The sequence below is a fragment of the Scleropages formosus genome, chromosome 2, assembly GCF_900964775.1.
Source record: "Scleropages formosus chromosome 2, fSclFor1.1, whole genome shotgun sequence".
NCBI classification, from domain to species: Eukaryota; Metazoa; Chordata; class Actinopteri; order Osteoglossiformes; family Osteoglossidae; genus Scleropages; species Scleropages formosus.
This window is the reverse complement of record NC_041807.1, coordinates 33,399,714-33,414,558: the sequence shown is the minus strand read 5'-3', so window position 1 is coordinate 33,414,558 and position 14,845 is coordinate 33,399,714. Positions and strand designations below refer to the sequence as shown.

Here is a 14,845-nt window from a genome sequence, read left to right as displayed (position 1 = left end):
CCAGTGCAATACACAACTACTATTTATATTTATAATTATATCTATTTATCACATCATATAATATCTTACTCACATTCCCTTGCATTTGTATAGAACATACCTGTACATACATTACATATGTCTAGTGACTATTTTTTGTATATTGTGTACTTTATATTTTTTATATATTTTTTTATCCCTCATTCACATATTCTATCTTCTCATCTGTCTTGTCACTGTCATTCTGTCTGTGCTGTGGAAGTTTCTGTCACCAAGACAAATTCCTTGTATGTGTGAACATACTTGGCAATAAAGCTCGTTCTGGTTCATATATTACTACATACATACTGTATATAAATAATATGTTCCTCAGGTGTCACTGCATATATATATATACATATATAACTATGTATAAATATCCGTTGCATGCATCGAGAAAATATGTCCTAAATAAACAGTAATGCAAGTGAACTGCATTCATTTTTTAAAAATAAACACAAACTTGTGGGGTAAATGCAGAACTCCAGTCTTCCTGAACAGTACAGTTCTGTTCGGATCATGCAGCTGAAAAGGACGAGCACTAGGATTTATAGCTGCTTGTGCGAACATTGTCTTCAGATGCAGAAAAAGCAATGACACTCTCTTTTAATTCCTGCTTTTACTAGTGTCAGATTTTCCTCAACAGAAGATTTATGTTATTTAGCAGACACTTTCCTCTGAAGCAATTTACAATGTTAAGGTTACAATTGCTGCTTTGTAATCTTAGAATTATATACCCATTTATACAGCTGGGTAATTTTCACTGGAGCAATTTAAGGTAAGTACCTTACTCAAGGGTACAACAGCTGGGGGGGATTGAACCTACAACCTTTAGAAAGGCAGTAACACTAACCTCTATGCTCCCAGCTGTGTTTGTTGGGTGCATTGACTTTCAGCCTTATTTATGCAGTGGATTCCAATTACTTTTATTGTGTTTGTTTGCATTTATGAAACATGAATCCGCACAACACAAGTGACATTACATTTATTTGTTTAGCAGACGCTTTTCTCCAAAGCGACTTCCAAAGACCTCTATGTAGTGTTATGAGCCCACACACCTTATTCACCGTGGTGACTTACACTGCTAGATACACTACTTACACTGGGTCACTCATCCATACATCAGTGGAACACAGTCTCCCCATCACTCACTCACAATGGCTGAACCTGAACAGCATCTCTTTGGACTGTGGGAGGAAACCCACACAGACATGGGGAGAACATACAAACTCCACACAGACTGAGTGGGGATCAAACCCACATCCTCTTGCACCACCCAGGGGCTGTGAGACAGCAGCACTACTCACTGTACCACCCATTGCAGGTTCATTAGCCATCATCAGATAACTATTACTATCAGAAATAATTAAAACTGTAAGAAATAATTGAAACTATATTTTTTTTGCAAAATTGACACTTTTAGACCACTTTGAGACCTACCTGATATTATCCTTGAGCAATTCAGGCAAAGTCTGGTTTTCACAGGTACAACAGCAGGCCTCTTCCCCAGGAACAAGCAGCCTTCATGTCTCAAGTTAGTGGTTCAGAGCCCATCCTGGAAGTATAGGGTTTAAATCTGGGTACACTCTGACTTCAAGAAATTAATAACATCAATTTTCTTAAAAAACTACATACATGCAAGTCTGTACCACAACAAAGTATTGTCTGTACATTTACATTCATTCATTCATTTAGAAGATGTTTTCCTCCAAAGCAACATACAACTCAAAGTAACCAAAAGTGCACTTGAATAACAGATTGCGTTTCAGAAGAGACACAAGTATCTGCCTCTGGAACTGATAGGATATACAATGGTGATCATAGATGATCATGGTGATGATGGAATGTAAATTTATAGAGCAGTTACGAGATTAGTAGAGAATTGGGTCCTTAAAAGGTGTTTTGAGACCCTTCTTGAATGCCAAAAGGGGATTCAGCAGTGCTGACTGGGAGAAGGTGTTCATTCCACTACAGTTTGATGGAGAGTTCTTGACAACAGGACAGGCCTGCTGGGAGGTGAAGAGTCTTGTTCTTGGAGAGACTTGAACTGTACATAGCAATGTGTCTAGATTTTTGGCACAATTTTGTAAAAGCTAGGTAATCACATGGACAAATGGATTCAAAAAAGTGATAACTGCAGCTGACAGAAACTGCTGAGTTGTATGTTGCCTTGGCTACAGTGAACAATGACAAAATGCCACAGAGACATTCTTTAAGTTTGCAAACTGAGCGCACAGCATTTGAAAACATAGTAATCCGGAAGGAAAAAAAAAAAAAAGCTTTCCAAAAAATGTACAAAGCACCCATTTTCAAGCATAAAATATGTTTATTTCTTCCTTTAAACATGTACAGTCTTTGTGATTGAGCACTGATGATGGGGTCAGGTAAATGCAAGACTCTACAACAGGCAGAAGCAATCCCACACAAAAGTCCAGTGCAAGCCTCGATGGTCGAAAACAAGTTCCATGACTGCTCATGAAGCAAACAGACAGGAAGTTCACACATGAATGGTACAGTAGACGTGAGACATGTAACAAGAGAACAGAAATCTCTTACTACTGGAAGTGTTTTGTCAAAGCAGAAGATTCTGCATAATACGCTATAAAAATCCAATTCAAACCGAATTGATGGATTATTATACAGGAGGGGGCGAGAAGGACCCAAGCAGAAAATTGGAAACGTTAATTACACAAGAACTGTACAATTCACAGCTTGTCAGAACATGACGGCGCTGCCTTTTCCGCCTGTGGTTAAAAAAAAATGGTACTGCATGAGAAACGACATCAGGTCCAAAAGAGAACTTCATACTTTGTGATCCATTAATGTGTTTTTGTATGTCTTTATAATGTGGTTTTGGTCATACTCTCCCCACATATGGAGATAAAACGGTCCATATTTGTTTGTTTTCACATACATGGAGGAAATAAGGAGTCGAGAGTTGACCTTGTCCCATAGTCTTTGATACATAACTTATTTTGTATCATTTTTCTGAAAAACAAAGACAACATTAAAAAATAGGACATCCTCACCTCAAATAGCAATTGTCCAGCCTGCATAAGGGATTAACAGTTCAACTGTTCAACATGTGTGATCTGAGTGTGTACCGAGCATAGACAAATAATGATAAAACAAAGGAACTATAAACTATTTTTCATGCATAAATTAGGACTACAACGTAACAAGTCGCGTGTCAACAGACTTTAACGTGAAACGATGTCAACAGAAACCTTGCCTAGTACAGCTTTTGAAATAGCTCCAGCGAGTACGTTTTGTTCAGTGTTGTGTATAATATTGAAAACCGTTTACTAACAAATAACCATGCATATTCTGTTATGAGTAACAGAAGCAGACCTGGGGGGGGGGGGGGGGGTGGCATTTCCCCATAGAGTAGAGGAGCACAGTGGACAGACTAGCAGCATAGAAAGTAAGCTTACCAACATCAATTTACTACATGACCACAGTGACTTGCTTTGCTCTCCCAAATATAAAAACAGAGAATACTTGCTTTGTTAACTGTAACTGTGCCCTAAAGAAACTCACCATTTGACACGTTAATCGTTGCATTTATACTCTGCGTACAATGTTGAAGTCTCCAACAAGAGCAAAACAAGATCCCAAAGCACGTTTTTTTTTTTAAAAAAAAAAAAAATCAGAAGGCAACTACAAAAGCTTTGTGAAACATTGCAATTGCACTTAAGTCTCGCTCAAGAAACCCCCAGACATTATGAATTGCTACATTCTTTGTTTCTTGTTACCATCACTTAAAAATTAAGTCAAATTACACACAGCCCACCTCATTGCTCAGTGCAATGAGAAACACAACATATCTAAATGCTATCGCAAGTGAATGGATGTCTCTGAGTTTAGGACATGCATCTCCAAGTATTCCCAAAGGCAACTCTTAGCTCTGTTCTCTTCTGAGCTACATTCTTTACAGAAGTGGCAAGAAAACAACAATTAATATTGGTAATTTTATTATAGTAAGAGCATCTACAGTGTTAATAGTGCAGTGCTGGAAGGGCATCTGATGTAAACCACAAATATGTTTTCAATTCATGGAAAAAATAAAGTAATACCAACAATTTACCATGAACCAATATGAAATAAACGCATTCAAACGTTTCCAAACTTTTTACAATATGGACTGAAAAGCACTCTTGAAGGCACAACACGCTTGCAGGGTAATTCACCTTTAAATACAAGTTCAAGTTATTCAAAATGTCTCAGAATTTCAAGCTGTGGTGTTTTCAAAGATGAGGAGCATAATTCAGTGTCTGAAATTAAAATGGCCTAAAACAAACAGTGGTTAATAAGTGAGAACACTTCACAGTGATTGCATGACACAATGTACATACAGTATGGCTATGTGCTCCACAGCACAGAGTTCTACACGCACACAGGTTATTTACACGCACACTGATCATTTACACGCGCAAACGTTATCTAGTGCACTGCAGAGCAACCAGACAAATACACAGGTCTGGTAAGTCCTTGTGGAGAAGAAACACTGGCCTGGGACACACTGAATGAAGGTGGTCTTTATGTTGGGAGCAATGGACCTGGACAGATTTAGCTGTGGTCCTTAATGGCCAGGATGGATTGAAGCTCTGTGGTGCTCACATTGAGAATGCTGGATCAGGACACATTGATGCTTGATGGTCCTCACTGACCAGGATGGATTGAAGCTTGATGGTCCTCACGTTGAGAATGCTGAATCAGGACACATCCATGCTTGGTGGTCCTCACTGACCAGGATGGATTGAAGCTTGATGGTCCTCACGTTGAGAATGCTGAATCAGGACACATCCATGCTTGGTGGTCCTCACTGACCAGGATGGATTGAAGCTTGATGGCCCTCATGTTGAGAATGCTGAATCAGGACACATCCATGCTTGGTGGTCCTCACTGACCAGGACGGATTGAAGCATGGTAGTTTTCCTTTTGGGAACATTACAATGGGAGAGGACTGAAGTATGGTGGTCTTCATGGACCAGGACAGCTTCAAGATAGGTGATCCTCATGTTGAGAACACAGGACCAAAGCAAAATGAAGGTTGATGGTACTTTTGAACCACAGCAGCTTCATGCTAGGTGGTCCTCATGTTGGGGCTTGGCGGGCTCATGGGGTTTTGCTGTGGCATGGTAAAGGAGTGTAAGGCAGGATTGCCCAATGAAGGGTTCGCAGCCCCCACTGGGCCGGACATCACTGTGAGTGGACCCACGGGACAGGCCATACCAGGCCACGCCGTGGGAGATAGGGGAGCTCGGACGAGGCCTCCAAATGAACAGGGTGGTGCTAGGTATCCGGATGACACGCCTGCCAGCTGGCTGCTGCTTCCCATGGGCTTCATGGCAGGGGCAAGGGCAGCTGTCAGTGGACATGAGAGTGGAAGCTGGTATTTTGGTGTGCATTGCAGGCTGTTACGCCTAACCTAGAGGAGAAAGGACAGCACTTTATTTACCCATGTCAACAGCGTTTCCATCATTATGCATCAAGGTGTGCTCAGATACTGCAATTCAGGTTTAGTCAGATATCCTATTGATCATACAATATTCTTAGTCCCAACATTTCCAAACAACATTATGAATTAATATTTCTTTCAAATAACCATAATATGCAGATTAACGATTTTGGTCCCTGTAAGATGGTACCTTCATCAGTTTTGTTGAGTATCGGGATTGACCATTTTTATTGTCCTAAGAGACAATGAGGTGAGAAAAGTATTGAAACCTTGTCATTCTCTGCTTTACACTTCCTATTCCCTGTTGTTGAGTTTACAGAGCACACCCCATGGATCTATTCAAAAGCAGTACCCCTCCCGATCACCTCATTGGAAGCTCCGCCCACAGGCGTGGCTATGGCTCTGGCCTCCATTTCCTGCCACTGCCGTTTGCCCTGACTGAGGAAGGACCGTGGCTGAGAGGCCGCCAGCGTCTCCTTGGCCCAGTCGTCCACCAGCTTGTGCAAGTCATCCGTGAACGTCCCACTCTTATTGTTGCTGTTGTTGGCCTGGGCCTGGGCGAGCCCTGTGATTGGCTGTGGGAGAGGGGGCGTTGACCCTGCAGGGGGCACATGTTGCTGATGCTGACTGGTCGCTGCAGAAGCCACAGTGCTGCCATAGGAGGACCCTGCAAAACAGACATTTGGTGAAGCCCTTCCTTATGGCTCCCCACTACATATCACCCCATGAAGGCTTCACCCTGGCTCTTTTGCATATACATTTTAGTAATAAAAAGATCTTTGCATGTAGTAGGTTCGCTACAATTCAGCTCTTTCGTTTAAGAGATTTTGTTCCTTGCTAATCTGACAGTTTCTTTGTAAAAAGTTTTTTTTTTTTTTTAATCAATTCTCGGGGGGTGGGGGGGTAAAATTCCTACTCCATGTATATGCAAAAGGTTGCCCAGCTAGAGGATATTTTATATAAATAGCTGACAACCATTTCTATTAAATATCCTTTCACCGAATATTCAGTAAGGGGTTCCCCCTTCCCCAAACCCAAGAAGCAGGCAATACAAAACAGCCAGTTTTCTTAATGCTGATACAAAAAAATTAAATATTTCTGTAATATTTTAAAAATGGAGGCACACACAGAGGAAAACATTTTGCACTAGAAATAAAAAACATGCACTAGAAATAACACAAAATGTTCTACGGCTACTCATGTGACATGACACACACCATGTGCTGCGCTACGGGACACTTTACATATCAGCGTCTCATTTTTTTCATGAGTATGGTGACAAAACACCACCACAAGAGTGCTCATGCCAGGTGGAACAAAGGAGGAAGTAAATAGGATAGTTACTACTACTGCGCTCTTTCCCTAGACATAGTCGTTTCAGGGTTGACCCTACAAGGTAAAACAGTACAAGACACACACAGTTAAGCCTTAGATTGCACACCAGACTGGTGGACAAGCTGGTTTAAAGTAGTAACATAAAGCCATCTTTTAAACAAGAAATGCAAAAGAAGAAAAAAGGGGGAGAAGGGAAAATTCAGTCAGTGATTTGGATGACAAAGCTGAACCTATCACATGTGCCATCATTACAAAATTAAAATGTGTGACAGACGCCCTCGAACAGAAAGAGCCTCAGCCCGTTGAATGGTACAGGAGAAATAATGTCTCCATAATATAAGTGTGCTGGAGCAATAGTGCCACATTGCTTATGGCCCTCTAATCTGCCGCTTACAAAGAGAAACAAACATAATGGGGGCGGGTTTTTAAAAATAAATAAAAAAATAATTAAATTAATTAATAATTTAATTAAAAAAAAACTACACCCTGACCAGTTACAATGGCTCCTCCTTTATGAACATGCATGGGACTGTAAGTGTCTTCTAGCTCATTTTATTCATAAACCAAGAGTCACATTAACTGCTCAGTCACAATCAAAAAAAGCATTATAATACACATTCTCCTTGCTTTACTTATGGGTTGGGTTTCATGAAAAACCTCAGATAAAGCTCCTAATTAATCAAAAATTCTCCGTAAGACTATTTCTTCATTAAATTCAAACTATATTAAAAGTCGCTTAATATTACTGAAAATAAAACAGCAGAGTAAAAAGTGAACAGAGTTGGTGAATTGAATGAGGGTCCCACGCTCCTATTCTGTCCGGTTGTGTTTTACGGAGACCGAGCGGCTGTCTGCACAAACGCAGGTCACATATTTGCTTTGCAACAGACAGAAATTTTAGAAAACAGATCTGTGAAGAATGACTATAAAATAAATAAATTGGAAAATGTCAGTATTTTCCAAAATTTATAACTGGACTGTTCGTAACATGAGGAGCCAGTGTACGTATTTTACTTTCAGTTAAACGACCTGAGTGTGTAATCCTTAATTTGGTAATAGAGTCCTTTTAAAGAACTACCAAAAAAAATTACACAAGTTACAAATATGTTTTTGACAACATCTGTGCTATAAAAGAACAGTCATTCAAGTAAAATAATAATGACTATTAAAAATTTTATATGCAACAAAAGAAAATACAGTAATGAATTAAATTTCTTGCTTATTCATTGTTATTACAAAACAGAACAAATAGGTTTTCTTTGTGCTGTAGGTTAATTCTTCTAAGCAGTCAGAGCTTAGCTATTTAAATAATAATGCATTTATACAGATTCATACGGATATTTATCCATTCATACGGATATACGAAAAAGACAGCACAGAGAAACAAAATATTTGCTCCATGTATTTAGTAACAAATGAGAATAAACAAATGTAAAAATTAAAAGTCAGAAATCATTAAAATTATCCACAGTCTTCAAAGACTAATGGAAGGCGAAATCAACTTTATCATACATATTATAAAATGATTAAAACTATTTTTACGTCCGGTGAGTTTCATTAAAGGTACAGAAAAATTCAGTGCTCCAGCCAGATAATTTCAGACTAAATTTACCGGGGGGGTGGTGGTGGCAGAATAATGAGCGGTGCATTAGAAGGGTGCGCACACTCCCTTAAACGTCAGGATAAAGGAATCACTGACTGCAGGAGAAATGCCAACGAATCGCAACAATAAGTCACACATATAACGTGTACAAACTCCCAATGAGAGCTGATGAAAGAGTGCGGGCACTAGCTGGAGCACTTGTGTATCAGCATTTTTGTCATGCAAATAAAGCGACAAAGTAGACAGTGGCATTAGGTAGGAAGTAATATTGAAATACAGCCCTTTTAAAGGAGTATCTGCCCGCCAGTGAGCTCCTAGTTCTGTATCGGCCTGTCTCATGCACGTCTTCATTGTCCAAACATGTGTGAAAGAGACCATTCTTCAAATGAAGACCGGGCATCTTCTGCTTTTTTTTTTTTTTTAATTTTAAAAAAAAAAAAAAAAAAAAAACACACACAAAAGGGTCCAGAGACTTGGGCGCCTGCGTCATAGCAACTCAAAGGATTAGAACACAAAAGACACGGGGATACAAAGGCTTTGGCACACAGGCTGGGTGTCCGATTGAGCGCATTGCTTTTTTGCCCATGCTAACAGAAGATGAGCTCTTCCACATATGCTTTTGGTGTCCAGTTGCGAGCCAGAAGCAGTGCGCAAAAGCATTTGTATGGGGGGAGGGGGGGGGTGCAAACCAAGGAATACAGGTGCACTATGGAAGGGAAGGAAATCTGAATGTGAAAAGCAACAGGATGGCCAAAAAAGCAGGGTAAAAGGCAGTATCCAATAAAAGCAGAATAATTCAAAAGGTATAGAATGAAAGTCAGACGGCCTGTTCGAGTATCAAAAAAGTGTGGGGGGGGGGGAGGGGGAGGGAAAATCGATGAAGAAACAGGCTGAAATGAAGGAAACTATAAAGAACAAATACAAACAGATGGATAAAGAGACAGGTCCACTGAGGAATCTAGCGCGCGGTTTGCTACTAGATTTATAGGTCACTCTCTCGGAAGTTTGGTGGTAAACCGTCCAGCCTGCAAAATGAATATAGAGGGAAGAAGAAGAGAAACAGAGACACCTGTGAAGTCCATACAGCTCGCATCAGAAGCCAACCACACCTCTATAGGGCTAAACAGTAATCGACTGCTAAAACTACAGTAGCAGAGCCAGGAGTGACAGGTAAGACTCATGTACAGTTATTATAATGTCAGCAGGTAAAATAGGAACACTGGAACAACTGTTCACATGAGCAAGGGTGTGTGGTATGTGTATTGTTGCAATTTTCTTTTACGTTTGGCTAGATGCTACAATAATGGTCAATTATACATTGTTTATGTATAACTACTATTGTATTATATTGCCTATATAGTGCATATTCATATGCATTTTATAGATATATATATACACCCACACACACGCACAGTACTGCGCAAAAATTTTAGGCACTTGGTTGGGGGGAAAAAGCTGTAAAGTTAGAATACTTCCAAAAAAAAAAAAAAAAAAAAAAAAAAAATCCTCTTAATTAATTAACTTGCGACGGACTGGCATCCCCTCTTGGGTGTGTCCCGTCCCCCTCCAGCCTTTCGCCCTGTGTTGCCGGGTTAGGCTCCGGCTCCCCAAGACCCCATATGGGACAAGCGGTTTCAGATGATGTATGTATGTGAATTAATAAACTTCCTACATAGCTTAGTAGCCATCCATCATCAACAACCGCTTGTCCCGAGCGGGGTCGCGGCGAGCTTGGCCGGGTCCCGCTCTCTGACGGGTCTGAGGTTCGAGTCCTGCTTGGGGTGTCTTGTGATGGACTGGCGTCCCGTCCTGGGTGTGTCCCTCCCCCTCCAGCCTTACGCCCTGTGTTGCTGGGTTGGGCTCCGGTTCATCGCGACCCCCTTGGGATAAGTGGTTTCAGACTCTGTGTGTGTGTGTGTGTGTGTGTGTGTGTGTGTGTGTGTGTGTGTGTGTCTTTCTTTCTTTCTTTCGCAACATAAAAAACCCTTACTGTAATACTGTAACTTTTTGCAAAAGGAATGCTTATAAATCTAAAATATGCTCTTTCCCATTGACACTAATGCAGAACACATTAAATAACCGTCTAAAACAAACATTTCTGTGAAACATCTAAGAGCCTAAGACTTTTGCACAGCACTGTATGTATACACTTAGATACAATAGGCAAAAACAATTTACATACTACATATGTATCTACATATAACGTCGAGTGTATTTAAATTGTTTTAGTCTATCATTGTGAATTACTCGAAGATTAGAACATACTTATTGAGTCATTAATGCAGAAATCCAGGTAATTCAAAAGGGTTCACAAACTTTCTTGCAACTGTATATACCGAATACTTACAGTCAAGTGTAAATAAAAGATATGGAATGAAAATGACGTTTTCAGCGGCGTGAAATACAAGTAGTTAGTCTCACAACGTTCTTTGGTTACGTTAGCTGGAGACATTCCCTACAGATACAGTTCATTCCACAGAATAAGATGCTTTAAAAGTTATTTATAGGCTACATTAGGCCGAACGCCTTCTTGCCACAATGGTGGCAGACGACAGATATCGCAGCACCTCCTCCCACTGACCAGCAAGTGAAACGGTAACGGGGAGCAGTTCAAATATAGCACCGGTGTGTGTACGTCACGCCAGCCTGCTGCACTGCTACGGCGAACTGGTTATGCAACACCTGCAGCGGTGTCGTGCATTTATACAACCGCTACAGGGGGCTCTGCAGGTTGGCAGCTGTCACGTGTGCGTGTGTGCGTACACACGTGTGCTTGAGCGCAGCGTGCACCCTAGAAATGTGTGCGGGGGATGACCCTCAGGGGTACCTTGGCCAAGTCCGCTGTGCGCTCCTGTGCCCTCGCTCTGGAACCCCGAGTAGATGTTGTCGGATGACAGCGAGCCCTTGAGCGAACAGGGCTGATGGGTCTGGACCGGTTCCGACGCGGAGGTGGGCAGGGCACTAGTGCCGGAGAAAGCCTTCCCGTCGGCCATGCTCGAGCTCTTCACCAGCGAATCGGCGCAGTTCACCGTAGGCTCACCTCCAGGGACAGAACAGAGGCTTATCGAACTTCACGCATAAATACGGGTGAGCTCCTGCCGAAAACTGAGAGCGATGGTGAATAAAGTCCTAAATTCTAGACTACTCATCCACACAACTAGAGCTACCCACATTTCAAGTGGCATTTTTTTTGCTGATGTGGTCATCGCATCACAGCTCTGTGACCCACAGTGACTATACACATCCTGGGGTAGGCTGTTCTCACACTGCTCTTTCCAGGCCTTGGCCCTGGAGGTGGCCCTTGGGAGGGTCCAGTGAGTCTCCCCCTGCTCTCCCTCACACTCACTGGGGCTCGCACCGATGTTTTTCAGCTGCTGGACCATGGGGTTGAGCAGCTTCCCCGCTTTCAGCTTGTGCTTGCTGGCCCTGCGCCTCCGGCCTGTAGGGGGCGCTGCATGGAAAAACCCCACCGTGGGAGGGATGGGCTTGCCCAGCTTCTGATACAGCAGCTCAATCTCTCCCCTCTGATGGGCCTGAAGCTCAGAGATCTCCTTCATGTGCCTGTAGAACAAGTAAGAGTTTGTGTGAAAGCCCTCCACCTATTGCTTGCTCAAGGGAGATCAGTAAGCTAAAACGACATTTAAGTATGAAAGGTTTAATTATAGACAGCGGGCTTAAAACGAGCAGGGGGTGGGGGAGGGGGAAATCAATGCTGTTTGCAGCGAAAGTACTGGAAGAGAAAATGGAATTCCAGAAATAAAAGAAATATCTGATGCTGGACTTAGTTCTCAGAACAAAAACGGAAAAATCCTGTACAGTAAATGGTCAGAGGAGGGGGTTTCACGGTCTACGACCCTCACGTGGAAGTCAAGGCAGCGGAGTCAATTAGCGCCCATGCTCTTAAATCCTCATTTACATTTATTCACTTTGACGCTTTTCTCCAAAGTGACTTACAGTGGATACTATGTAGTGTTACTAGCCTACACACCTTATTCACCAAGGTGAATTACACTGCTAGATACACTATTTACACTGGGTCAGTCACCCATCCATCACTGAAACACACTCTCTGGGGGGGGATCATGCACAGCATGTCTTTGGACTGTGGGAGGAAACCGGAGCACCCGGAGAAAACCCACGTAGATACGGGGAGAACATGCAAACTGCACACAGAGTGAGCAGGGATTGAACCCACGTCCTCTCGCACCACCCAGGCGCTATGAGACAGCAGTGCTACTCGCTGTGCCGCCCACATTTAAAAACAGAATCAAACACACAACGGGTTGGCAGAGGGACAGTGTGGTGCACCGCGCTGTGGACAGAGGGACAGTGTCTGGCATACAGTAAAAACACCTACTTCTCTCTGAGCCTCTGCAACTCCTTCTTCATGTCTGCGTCCTCAAACTCAGAGTCGTTGTCACTGCTGACGTACGAGGAGTGGGAGTGCAGGGAGGAGACTGGCATAGCGGGGGCGCTGCTGCTGCCTCCCTGGCGGCTCGGCGAGTCGGAGCTGTGGACGCTGCCGCCTCGGCTGGACCTGCGTAGGAAGGCCACGGCCTTCTTCACCAGGTCACTGCCGCTGTGCTCGGAGTGAGTTTGCTTGGAGGACGGGCCAGGGGGCAGCCTGGCGGAGACGCTCTCCTCCCCAGAATCGGAAGACAGGCGGCGCTCGTGCTCCGGCGCATCGACTGACGCGGCTGTCTGGGAGCGCGGGACCGACGGTTTGGGCTCAGGGCCAGAGGGAGGCGGGTCCTCGAAGAAGTCCGGGGGCGCAGAGTAGCGGTTGCTGTGGCTCCTTAGGGTGACCTCGTCTTTAGTGTTGATGACAGAGAACCTGCCGATGGTGGTGATGGGCAAACCCTCGGCGTCTCCGTTAATCTGGACGCTGTACCCACACTGGCCAGCAGGGGGGGCCTCGGAAGCACACACACTTCTACCCTTCTTACTTCGCTCCTGCCTGCTCACTGTGTCTGGTGGAGCTGGGATGATCTTCAGAAGGAACAGAAATAATCAGAAGACATTACGCTCAGTAGTAGAATACACACAATCTCCCTGAAGAGCATCCTGGGAAACACCGCGTTTTTAATCACCAACCACAAACCATGTGATTTTATTGATGGTACTTACAAAATAATGTGTAGCCTGACTATAAAGTCATCATGAAAAAAGAAAAAAAAAAGTTTAAGTTCATACGCTAATTATGTACAATTATGAATTCACACGGGTCATCAATCAACATGTACAGTTCACCGTGTGGTCAGCTGAGATTCAGGGGCAGCTCTCACTGAGTAAATCATTATGGGGTAATGAGAACTGAAGAACAGTACAGGTGGTCCTCGCCTTATACCCCACCCCCCCATACATAAACAATTATGCTACACAAATGCTACATTATATAACAGGACCTTGTTACATTTTTTCACTAATTTCACACATTATTCAGGTTAAAATAATACTAATAGAGAATAATAATATAAATACAGTTTAGTATCACATTTGCATGCAGCACCATTATTTCTAAATGAGCGTTTTGTGTATTTTCTACACCTCCAAAATACTCATGTTTTCACTTGCTAGTCACTGGGGGGGGAATAGTAACTTGAATGGAACCACAACCAAGACGTTTTGTAAATGAAACAGGATCGCTGACAGACACACTGTGTCGGTAAGAAATATGGTGCCTTGTGGCAGCGTGGACAGCTGACTTTATCGTTCAGCAGATGGAGCGGTCACTGTTCTGCACCATGACCAAACGTAGGGACTCAACTGTAATATAATAAGGTTGATGGGACAGGCACCATAAATCCAGGTGGCCGTAAGTCACATATGTGGTATGTCGAAGACTACCTGTAAATAAGGCTGAATTATTAGGACATTTCCATGTATTCATTTAACAGATGATTTTCTCCAAAGCGACATACATCTCATAGAAAATACAATGAGTACATTAAATTATCAGAAAGAGAGACATAATTGCAGATGTGTGATTCTTAAGTATAGTTAATTTCTTTCTACCACATGAAGCAATGTTTATCACACTAGTAGCTCCATAAAAGTATCAGAATATCGACAATTCCCGATCACCTTCCTAGTTCTTTTTTTTTGGAGATGCATATAAACATTTGTGAGGAAAAAGGAAAGCAAAGACTACAGCTATTAGTATTGAGGTATTGTAATGACCCATGTTTCCGCAAGTTTGTCTGGGAAACCTGTTAACTGTAAATAGTTGCATTATGGGAAATGCGAATAAAGTGTGCAACCACTGGGGGGACTTACGGGCAAAATAAGTGGGTGACTGTTTGGCAGTATAAAAGAGTTTATAGCCAGGGGGATGCTAAGAAGGCTGACTTGAGGTGTAGTTCCTTCAAGAAAAGGGGTTTTCAGACAGAGCATTATTTCCCTGTGTGTCGGTGTTCTAATAACACATT

The 14,845-nt window shown here is 42.6% G+C and overlaps 1 protein-coding gene across 5 annotated transcripts in view; it reads right to left on the bottom strand.

Annotated features, from left to right (window-relative positions):
• Positions 1-2,393: 2,393 nt before the first annotated feature.
• The window catches only part of LOC108940275 (serine/threonine-protein kinase WNK2), a 58,362-nt gene continuing 45,910 nt past the window's right edge, over positions 2,394-14,845 (bottom strand). For 3 of the 5 annotated variants that reach the window (XM_018762291.2, XM_018762292.2, XM_018762293.2), the window contains 7 exons: positions 12,775-13,406; positions 11,764-11,978; positions 11,245-11,457; positions 9,344-9,442; positions 6,824-6,868; positions 5,845-6,146; positions 2,394-5,449 (listed from right to left, as the gene is read on the bottom strand). In XM_018762291.2, the coding sequence (XP_018617807.2) occupies positions 5,105-5,449; positions 5,845-6,146; positions 6,824-6,868; positions 9,344-9,442; positions 11,245-11,457; positions 11,764-11,978; positions 12,775-13,406 (1,851 nt within the window). In that variant the 3' untranslated portion in view covers positions 2,394-5,104. The remainder of the gene's footprint in view (positions 5,450-5,844; positions 6,147-6,823; positions 6,869-9,343; positions 9,443-11,244; positions 11,458-11,763; positions 11,979-12,774; positions 13,407-14,845) is intronic. The other 2 variants (XM_018762296.2, XM_018762294.2) reach the window with 2 other exon arrangements.